Source organism: Oryzias melastigma, linkage group LG7 (assembly GCF_002922805.2).
Source record: "Oryzias melastigma strain HK-1 linkage group LG7, ASM292280v2, whole genome shotgun sequence".
Lineage (NCBI taxonomy): Eukaryota > Metazoa > Chordata > Actinopteri > Beloniformes > Adrianichthyidae > Oryzias > Oryzias melastigma.
This window is the reverse complement of record NC_050518.1, coordinates 20,701,210-20,712,379: the sequence shown is the minus strand read 5'-3', so window position 1 is coordinate 20,712,379 and position 11,170 is coordinate 20,701,210. Positions and strand designations below refer to the sequence as shown.

The following is an 11,170-nucleotide window of genomic DNA, read 5'->3' as shown; positions in this document are numbered from 1 at the left end:
AGCCTAAAATTCCTCAGTAAACTAAATTAGTCAAAAAGTTAGCCTGTTTCTAAAATAGAAGCTAAATTTTAAATTATTCAGAAAAACTTCAGTAGATAACAAATTAGCCAAAAACATCAGAATGTTGCTAAATTATTATCTGAACCCCAAACTAGCATATAATTCTTCAGTAAACTACATTAGTCAAAAATATTTGTGGCTAAAATGGAAGCTAAATTCTAAATTAGCCTAAAAACCCTAGTAGATAACAAATTAGCCAAAAGCGTAAGCATGTAAGTAAAATAATAGCTAATCTCCAATTTTTCTCTTAATTATTATAAATTTTTCTTCACCAAGAGAGCCACCATGGGGAGATAAAAGAGCCACATGTGGCTCTGGAGTTGCAGGTTGCTGACCCCTGTGTTAGGGGGTAGGATTAAATTTTTTTTTTACTTTTTCCTACTCCATTTCCAACAACATAATTGAGGTGTAATATTTTTATTTATAATATATATACAAATTTTCCTTTGTTGTTTTCTTGTTTTGTATGTATTGTTCGAAATAAAGGACTAATAATAATCATAATATGGACTCTTAAGGTAAAGAGCGGCATCACTGTAAACGTTCCAAATATTTTGTGTGCAGGTTTTTCATGAAATTGTCACACCAAAACCATCTACCATTACAATTGGGATTATATTTTTGTGCTTTTTTGTTGTGTTCGTGAATTTATTTTCATCAGGGAGCAAAGAAATGTCTCTTCTAACGATGCAGATAACTTGAAAGTTGTTACTAGATTTTGTTTCTGCAGGTTTCAAATGTGCTGCAGTTCGCCTTTTGACATCAGGAGAGCTGCTGCAACATCACCGCTCAATTGCAGTTGTGTTTCTAACAACCTGATGTCAATATTCAGTCTCTGTTTAGTTGTGGTCTTTACCAGATCCTGAGGGACACGTATGGCTCAGCTGCAAAGGGCTTTCATGTGTTTTCTTGCAGTAGCTGCTAACTGTCTGTAGTGGAGTCCTTTGGATTTGATTTGCTCACAAATAAATGAATGAAACACAAAATGTATATCTACATTTATCATATGCTTCTTTTTAACTGGAAAGGTTGGAGTTGGCTTTGTGTTGGTAGGATGTGTTGTATTCGGGGGCGGAGCCAGAACATTTTATCTGGAAGATCAAATGAAAGAGTGAAAAAAAAGCAAGATTTCATTTGAAAATATTGCAATTGATATTTTTGCAAAGCCTTAAGATGCTTTTCTTGACTACTTTTAAACTCTTTGTCAATGCAGATACTAATATTGACTCTAGAATTGGGGGACAAGTGAGAGGGTCTTTTTGCTGGGTGTGTGGGGGCAGCTGCTCACCTGTAGCCCCGCCCATGGCTGTATTACTAATTTTTTAAAGAAAATACTTTTTTTAGTTGTCGTTTTGCAAAAACCTTCACACTTTTCCCAGACTTTGGCCATCAGTGGGTGGGATAGGCTCCAGTAACCTTGCAAGATGGGTGGATGGATGGAACATACCATATTTTCAGGATGTTAAGGCATACTCAAAATACTTATTTTTATTTATTTAGCGGTGTAAGTCTGTTTTTTTATGTTTTGCAAACATAGCTTTGGCGACCTGTGTTTTTTTTTAATGCTTTTTAGTTTTTTTTTTTTGTTTTACTGTGAGTTGTGAACAAGGTTGAGTGTAATTGTTAATACGTTAACCTGGCTATGTAGCAATTGGAAACTGTGTTTTTTTACATGTTACTAACTTGAATGAGAGTTAGCGTAGTCAAGGTAAGTTTAGTTTTAACAGTACGATTCGTTTTTTGCAAACAACGTTGGTTGTGGGAGCAGCAGGACATGCTACTCTTCTTCATGCTTTTAAATGTCCTGAACAAAACTCGGTGCTGCCCCCAAAGGATGGCTTTAGGAACTGCTGGATTTTTTTTAGATGGTGTGGTCCATTTAAATTTTTAATTCACCTTACAGAGGGTAGGAGAGGAAATAAACAAAACCAAAGGAATGAGTTACATTTTTTAGAATTCAACACCTTTTAGAAAACAAGTCCACAAGATCAAATAGCCACTTTCAGAATTATGTCAGACAGCTGTAGTTCTGATTTTTTTTTTTTTACATCTGAGTTATTCCTCAATACTTTTATCCCAAAGGTGACAGTATACTTTAATAAATGTGTTTTTGGAAGACCTAATTCTAAGTTATATCCACCAATTCTTCATATTATCCTCTAGAGGAGCTCACCATTGAGGACTAAAGGTGTAAAAAAAAAAAACCTGTCTCTACGTTTTAGCGAGACATCTATATTTCATTATACTTTTTCTTTTGGTGTGACTTTGTAAAGTTTTTCAGAGGGAGGAGCAACCGGCAAACTAAGCTTGTTCTGCGATCTGAATAAAGCTGAGATGAAATGACCTCAGTCTTCATGTTCTTTAAGAACTGATTGGTCTAACTTTAGAATACAAAACTAATCCTAAACTTGTTGAATTTCTTGAGAGTTTTCTCCTAAACCTTTAGCAGATTCATGAGCACGCTTCAATGTCTCTTTGCACGTCAGTGTTTCTGCTTTTCTTGTGTGTTGCGGTGACACACAAATCGGCCATAACTTTCTGTTTTTGACAGCCTAATTTGTCTTCTTGTTTTATTACTTTTTCTGGATTTTACTCGAGTGTTTAAAAAAAATCCGGCAATAAAAAAAATCACGTGTGGAAAATGTCCATCTGTGTACCGTTAATCCCACAGGGACCAGTTATGACGGCTTCACCACGGCGAAAAAGTGCTTCAGTTCCTTAATTCGCATTTGTCACATCCTCTCACAGCCACCGAACACACCTAAGTGACATCTGCTAAAGTTATATCCTGGAAAATCCTCGAGCAGCCACTTGTGAGAACTACACCAGTGAGGAAAAGCTCATCAAGACTTTTGGGACTGACGGCCTCCACCATCTGCACGAGGATTTCATGCATAAACACAACGTGAGAAGTTCCCAACTCAAACTTTTTCAGTGAGTGGTGGGGAGAGGCAGACGGAGCGGGGCGGAGGCTTGTGGGACAGATAGGGTGTTGGCGCTATGGCTGTCACCACCACACAGGCCGGCGGTGGCGACGGTGGGGGGTAGCTGTCAGACAGGTGAAGTTCAGGCTCGATCTGAGCCGTGATTGATCGCTCAGGTTCAGGTGGAGTTCACGGGAGGTCTCCGGTATCATCGGCCAGATGACTGACAGCCGCAAAACAGGGTGATGGAATATTATCAGGAAGCCATTTGTAACGCGGGGCGAGACGGGATCTCTGAGGGGTGTTGTCCCTCTGAAATGAAGTCATCCATCACCAACGCTTCATATTTGATTAGACTAAGACGAGGTTGTGAAGAGCAAGCTGCTGTCTACAGCGCCACCAAAGACGGCGTTAAACAAGCTCTCTCTGAGGACGTGGAAATGTTGTAAAATAAGGAAAAATAGATCAAATAAAAAGTTAAATAGAAAGTTAAAAGTTGTTATACCAAGAAAAAAAGTCAACATTTTATATATATGCAGTATAAATATTTATATATTTGTAAAATATACTATATATACCTGTATATATATATATATATATATATCAGAAGACTAATAAAATTATGTGAAGAAAGTCTAAACTTTATTATTATACTTCTGAAAATAAGCATAAAAATAAAATTGTAAAAAAGTATAAAAAAGCCATATTTTTATTCAATATTTTACAAACATAAAGTCGATTTTATGTCAGAAATAGCAGAAAAGTATAAGAAAAAAATTCAAATTCTTTGAGATTAAAGAAAGTTAATAATGAGAAAGAAGTTTTTTTAAATTATAAAAACAAGTCAACAGTTTACAAGGGTAAAGCTGTAAAAGTATGGGGAAAAAAATCTTTACTAAAACAAAATGTAAGATTTAAAAATAATTATTTTACAAGGAAAATGTCAAAAATATGTGTACATTTATGAAAATGAAAAATTTGAAAATGTGTTATTTAATTCTCATGACTTGTTTAATTTTTTCCCACAGCTACACAACATTTCCACTCAATTGTACAATTTACTCTCATAGAAATTTGATCTTTTTCCCTAAAAAAAATAAGACTTCATTTTCCTGAAATTTTAACTGTTTTTCTCAACGATTTGCAGCTTTTTTCTTATCTATTTGTTTGTATTTTTTCTTTTATAGTGACCCTGATATACAAGGAATCAGATCAAATATTTGTATTAAAAAGGAGCCAAACTGTCATCGTCTCTGCTGCTCTTTCTATTGAGAACTATATACAAAAAAAAATAAAATGTTTATGAAAACTTAAGAGTTTAAGATGCTATTTTGCAGAAAAAAAGTAACCCAAATGGAAAAAATATTTTAAAATCCCTTCACTTATTTTCCGTCTTCCCTTTTCACCAGATCACATCTTGTGGAGGTTTTTTCATTTGTTAAGGATCTTCAAATGTGGACTGTAGCTGCTCAGATACAAAGACGACGCTGAAATTGAGTCAAACAATTGAAAATGTTTAAAGTTGAAATACATAAATTAAAAAAAAGCAAATCCAACTCTGTTTGAGAAAAATATTTAAGTAAATGTGAATTTTTTGTTTAATTTTTTGGGAAATTATTGAAGATATTTCATGATTTTTCTCTCAAGAATTTGATCTAAAACTTACTGAAAAGCTTCAATTTCAAGAGCCATTTTACCTTTTAAAAAACATTTCCAAACTTTGCAATCTCTCAAATTTTTCACCAAAATTTCTCAGCTTTGAAAACTGGACTGAAATGTGAAAAAAAGCATTTTGTTTTTATAGGAAAGTTCCAGAAGTTTCAAATAAAGAAATCCATCATCGTCATAACTACTTTGGGAATTAATGGATTTGCAAATGTTACTGATAATATTTATACATTTTTGTTTGTATATTTTTAGAGAGGTTTATAAAATCTTTGTTGTATCTTAACAAAATATATAGGTGGGAATACTTGTTCTTTAAAATCTAATCCAGACGGCATTTATTAAAGTGTATTAATTACTATATACTAAATTATTATTTTGGTCAGTAAAGCAGATGCGATGAAGTTCAAATAAATTGATCCCACAATGGGGATTTTGATTCAACATAGCTCAAAACAAATAAAAAAACAAACAAACACAATAATAAATTAAAAAATAGAGCTAATAATAACTGATAGTAAATCGCAACTAATTTCATCGTCTGAGAAATTATTTTTTTAGGACGAAAAATTGTATTTTATTTTATTTTATTCAATTGAAAATTTTAAGTTAAAATCTGAAAGAAGAGATTTCAGTTGATGATTGTAAATCAGTTTGGGATAAATATTTTCAAACTAGTGACATTGTGTGTTTTTAATAATCTGTTTTTCATTTATCAATCCTTCTTGCTTCTTTCGGGAAGCGTTTTCTTATGTTTGGACCCATTTTAAAATGTGTTTAAGTAATGAAGCTGCACTGAAAACGATTGGAAAAAACTGCAAATACTTAAAGGATAATCTTCAAATCTTAGGGTGTGTTCGATGATGGTCGAGTCCTGAACCTTGCATTTGGTCTGTATACAGACTGATTTCGACCAAAACTTGTAAACAAAACCACGTGACTAAAGATCTCTTCAGTCATTGGCCGGACGAGGGTGGGGAAAGAATAATGGAAGTCCTGCACTTAGCAATCCTTGTTGGGATAGTTCAACTTCATATTTCACTGATCAATTTTGTCTGTTTCAACGTCACGTTCAACATTTTTTACTGCTACTTTGGGACGATGGAGACGTACTGCAAGACGGTTACTGAGGAGACGACGGCTAAGAAGGTATGCTAGGTGTTTATGATACAGAATGTTGGGGAAACTGTTGCTCTGCTACTCTGTTTGCATTTCAAAAGTTTGGTCGAAAATAGTCACAGTCTATTCAGATTGAGAAAAGTCAGAGCGAATCGAAGCTCAGTCCGATTGGAAACAAACCAAGACATGGAAAGATGGGTCAGAAAGTGACTGGTTCCACATCAGGATCCACCTTACAGAAAATTTGGTTCACTTTAAGGGAACCAAATGTGTAAAAAAAATGCTGACAAGCACTTTTTTGTCATTTCTAGATCAGTGTGTCCATCTTTTGGGATATTTGTAGAGTTGTGATGATATAAAGACATCTGGGCATTTTTAAGAGCTCCATTGAATTTCTTGCATCACTTTATGGAGTAAATGTGACATTTTTTGTCCACATTCCTGCTTCTTTCGTATCTGTTGCCTGAAAGAAAAAGTTCTTGAAGGGAACAAAGCGGAAGTTGTTGAAGAAAACCACGCAAAGCTGCGTGAGCGGCGAGTGACAGAGAGCAGCTGCTGCAGTCTGGCCTCTGTTCCTTTAATAAACTCCTGCTTATCTAGTGTAACAAATGTCTCGCTGCCATCATCAAGTCCAGCCGAGGAGGGAGGAGTTTTTAATGTTCAGTTTGTTCTCCGGATCGATGTCTGCTGGCATCGCCTCTCCCCCTTTCTCCCTCCCCGCGCCGCGCCGCGCGTAATATCACCGCAACGCTCGGCGTGTTTGCGCGCATTTCGAGCCCGATGAGTGGCGCGCGGCGATCAAACGTTACGCGGCGCTGACGGACGAAAACAGACGGTGAGGAAGGGACGCCCCGGAGCAGCAGGAGGAGCAGCCGCGGCAGGAGGAGGAGGAGGAGGAAGGAGGAGGTGAAAGAACGATCCGGCTGCCGCTCTCCAACCTTTCCTTGTTGGATTTTCTTGACAGAAGAAGAAGAAGAAGTCGGAAGAGGCGAGAATAAAGACTCTTTCTGTGTGTGAGCGCGCGCGCGCTAGGGTGCATATGCGCGCGTGCCTCTGCGTGTGTGTTCATGGACTATCTCCTCGCGCGTTTCACCTGGACTCAGCGCTGAACTGAGAGGAGGAGGAGGAAGGAGACGGAGAAATGCCGCGGAGGAAGCAGCAGGCGCCCAGACGGGCTGCGGGTAAGAACCTGACCCGAACCTTTCTTCTGTCAACCGGAAAAAAAAAATCACTATTTAATGTTATTTATTTATTTTGGGATGATCCAACAACTCTTGTGTAAATGTGACATTTTATTTTGAAAAGACAGAAAAAGTAAAGTTGGAAGTTGAGGCTTCACTACTTTTTATTTTTTTTATTTTTTTAAAGGCAAAACAGGAAATATTGTTCCAATAATCTGATGAGAAAGTTTCTTTAGGGAAAAATCAAAGTGTTGGTTTGGAGAGAGATGAGCTGCTGCTGCTGCTGGAGCCCATGAACTCTGCATGAACTCTTCATAATCTTATGGACAAATGGAGACAGGGTCACACACACACACACACAAAAAGCAACACACACAGGTTTGTACTTCTTCTGTGCACAGCTGCAGGTCTGCGGGCCCTCTGCTTATATTTGGAAAGATGATCTCCGAGGAGAGGAGGAGGAGGCCCCCAAAGTGTCTTCTGACTTAACCCCATTGTCTTCTTCTTCTTCTAAAGGATGGAGCCGCTTGATTCACAGGAAAAAAAAAATCCTTCTAGCGTGTTGAGGATGCTCCCCGAGAAGTTATCAGTCTTTATTACGGCTGCGGATGTAGCAAGCAGATGGCAATTGTTCTCTGCCAATAATAGCGTCTCTTTACCCTCCCCTCCTTTCTCTCCGTTTAAGATACCGAGACCCTTATCTGCCCGCCACACTCTCCGTTTGCACACACAGGAGCTCTAACACTCTCACAATAAACCTTTTTTTCAAATAACCCTTTTTTCTTAGAAACAATACCCCCTCCTCCTTCTTCTGCCTTGTAGTTTTTTTTTATATATTCCAAGAACTTTTAAGAAGATGCTTAAGTGATCCCTTTACACGCTCCCAGCTGCAACGCCTGCTAAATGTGTCAGCCCTGCAGAGAAATAAGCCTTCCAGAAGAGTTTCTTCATTGTTGAGGTAATTGTCTCCTCTCTGACAGGCACATTCATCAGTGGCTTAATGGTCAATCAAAAGTTGGCAGGCTGAGTGTTTTCATTCTTTCCTATCCACTACATTAGGAATACTTAATCAAAACGTCTCCCGGTAATGGCTGTGAAGAGTTCATGACTGACTGATCCGTTGTCTGCGCCGATGGAAAATTAACAGCTCGGCACCGGAGAGATGCGGGCCTGCAGATAAACAAATTGTGCATTAATATTTCATCTTCAAGACCTGGGGATGTGCTATCAAGCGGTGGAATATTCCTGCGCCGTGTTGTCATTTTTTTTTTTTCTTCCCTTCATCCCCTGCTGTATTCTTGAAGGCTCTTTGCAGCTGTAACTCATTTCACTTGATGACTTTACTGGGGTTACAGAGAGTGACGACAAATTGATTACCTGGCAGAGCAAGAATGGAGCGAGGAGAGGCGCGGGCTGACAGTCATGTTATAATAATATGTTTAATGATGTGTGGAGGGGGGAACAAGAACAGAGTAGTATTGAAATAAGAGCATGCAAGATGCAAAATAATCTTTTTTTGTCCTGCTTTTAAAGATGCAGGAATTTTCAGTGTTGTGAAAGGTGGTATTTCAAAATAAAGGTAGAAAAAAAGTTGTTCTCAAGGGTGGAGCGAAAAGATTTGCCCCCAATTTTTGAGTCAATATTAGTGTCAGTGTTAACTAAAAATACTTAATTCATACACAGATTTCTGAGATCTCAATAGCATGATCAAAACTTTCCTTAAAAATATTATTTTGGTCCATGTTTTCTACCCTGTAGTTCATCATCGTTCCACTAGGGGCAGTCAAAGGACTTTTGCTGCTTATTTCAAAACGGCTCCCTCCATGAAATCTAAAAAACAGTTTTGGCGGGAAAAGTTTTTCTAATTCTCCAAACTTTATGTTGAGAAAACTCATATTTTATTATTTTTTTTAAATCATGTACATTTTCAAATAATTAATGTTGTAATATAGCTACACCATGTTAAAAATGTGTGGCTAAATAGGCTAGCGTTAGCTAATATTAACCCCACTTAACAATTCATACATGGCTTTCTGAGATTTCATTAACATGATTCAAACTTCACCTACAAACCCATTGTATATCATTTGGCCCATGTTTCCTGCCCTGTAGTTCATCATTATTCCACTAGGGGCAGTAAAAGTGCTTTTCCTGCTACTTTCAAAATGGCTGCTTCCATTAACACATTTGGCGGGAAAAACATAAGCTAATTTTTTAAGCTTTATGTCTAGAATAACTCATCTATTTTTATAATTTTTTTAAATAAGTAATTTCTGTATTAAAATAATGTACATTTTTTAACTATTAATTTGTTATAATACAGTTACACCATGTTAAAATTGTGTAGCTAAATAAGCTTACATTAACAAATATTACCCTACTTCCCAATTTAAACATTCCCTACAAACCCAGTGTATATAACTTAGTCCATGATTTCTGCCCAGTAGTTCATCATAATTCGACTAGGACCAGTAGAAGGACTTTTTCTGCTCATTTCAGAATGGGTGCTACTTTTGGCGGGAAAAAGTTTAGCTAATTTTCTAAACTTTATGTTGAGAACAACTCATCTATTGTGATTTATTTCGATAAGTGACTACTTTCTGTAATGGAACATTAAAAAATGTTTTTTTCTTTATAATATAGTTACACCTTGTGGATCAAATTTGCCCAAATATTCGGCGAAATAAGCTAACATTGTTAGCCTAAATATTTGGCTAAATAAGCTAAGATTGCTATGTTATTTAGACATATTCTATATGTGACAAAACAATTTTTTGAAGATTTTATCAAAGGTTATAAACAAAATTATATATAATTTTTTAATTTTCTCTTGACGGTTAACAATTCATCAATGCTAGTTTTTTTAAGCATCGCAAAAATAAGAAAAATCTATATATTTAAATAAAATGTTGAGGCCCTCAAATTTTTTGCTACGCCGCTGTAATGTATTGTAATCTGGGCTATTTACTCGCTATGGCAAAAGAAAATTCTCATAGTTGGAAACCGTATTTAAAATAAAACAGTTTGAAATCGTTTTTATTTGCCACTTTTTCACCCTCCTCCCTTCATCTAAAATGTTCTAGCTCCGCTCTTGTGGCTGTACTCTAGGGTGTATTCTGCCTCTTCGTTCACCTGAGGCCGCACCCGCACAGGCCGGTCAGTTTCCTGTGATTTACCTCCTCTACACACTCATTTGAAAAAAAAAAAAAAAGCCAATTACTCACCGGGCCAGAATAGGGACGCACTAAAGCTCTGCTTTATTACCGAGCAGGAATCACAAAGCCAGAGGCTATCAGGCTCCAGATTTCAGACTGGAATTTGTGTATCGGGTTTATATATGGTGTAAACAGCCAGCCCTATAAGTGCATGGGAGGCATTTTTAAGTGAAGGGAGCCATATGTTACTCTGCGGCCGTGGGAGCCCTCGTCTCGCTGTATTTTTTATTTTTTTTTTACAATAGCTCTGTGCTTCAAACCGTTAGCCCAATTTGCTGTTAACAAGATAAATTGGAGAACAGACAAAGGCATTAAGTGTTGCAGTGCCAGCCAGTGACTGACAGCAGCTTGTGGGAATTGGCTAGCAAGGAATTCCTCCTAAGTGGTTTGTTCGGAAAACAACCTATGATCAAGGCAGATGTTGTTTATCCAGTTTAGGAATAAAAAAGAGTGGAAAATAGCAGCAAATGTAAGATCTTCTTATCATAGATTAGCTTTCGCTTTCTGTGTCGCAGATTTCATCCGTCGTTCTCTTATTGATTGAATATTTTTTCCAACAATCCTTTTATTCTTTTGAGCTCATTTTTGCCAAATTAATCATTTTATTTACTTTTCTTTAAGAAACAGTTCTTATTTGTCAATTTGTCATTTTATGGTCAAAAAAAGCAAATAAATCTCTTTGAAAAATAGGCAAAAAAAGTGATTCTATTTTTGTGAAATGTGGCTTTTTAGGTTATTTTGTCTTATTTGATGTGGAAAAATTGAGTAAAATATCATTTTTTGCGCTTCTGGTTGTTCTGAAGTAAAGTTTCGGAGAAAAGGGGGAGAAGTGTGTGCACTCGGATGGCAAAATGTTGTTGTTTACGGGGACTTTTGTCATTAAACGGGACGATTTCCCTCTCCGAACTCAACGTGAGCAGAGCTTTTGCTGCAAAGCTTGCGATTTTTTTTTCCCAACTCTCGAGTGTTCCCCATAGAGACAGCCTTTAATAACTTTTTCCTCATC

General features: G+C 36.8%; 1 protein-coding gene across 1 annotated transcript in view; it reads left to right on the top strand.

Annotated features, from left to right (window-relative positions):
• The first annotated feature begins 6,298 nt into the window (after window positions 1-6,298).
• The window catches only part of LOC112159643 (teashirt homolog 2), a 60,187-nt gene continuing 55,315 nt past the window's right edge, over window positions 6,299-11,170 (top strand). The window contains exon 1 of the mRNA XM_024293858.2: window positions 6,299-6,949. Coding sequence (XP_024149626.1) covers window positions 6,910-6,949 — 40 coding nt within the window. The 5' untranslated portion in view covers window positions 6,299-6,909. The remainder of the gene's footprint in view (window positions 6,950-11,170) is intronic.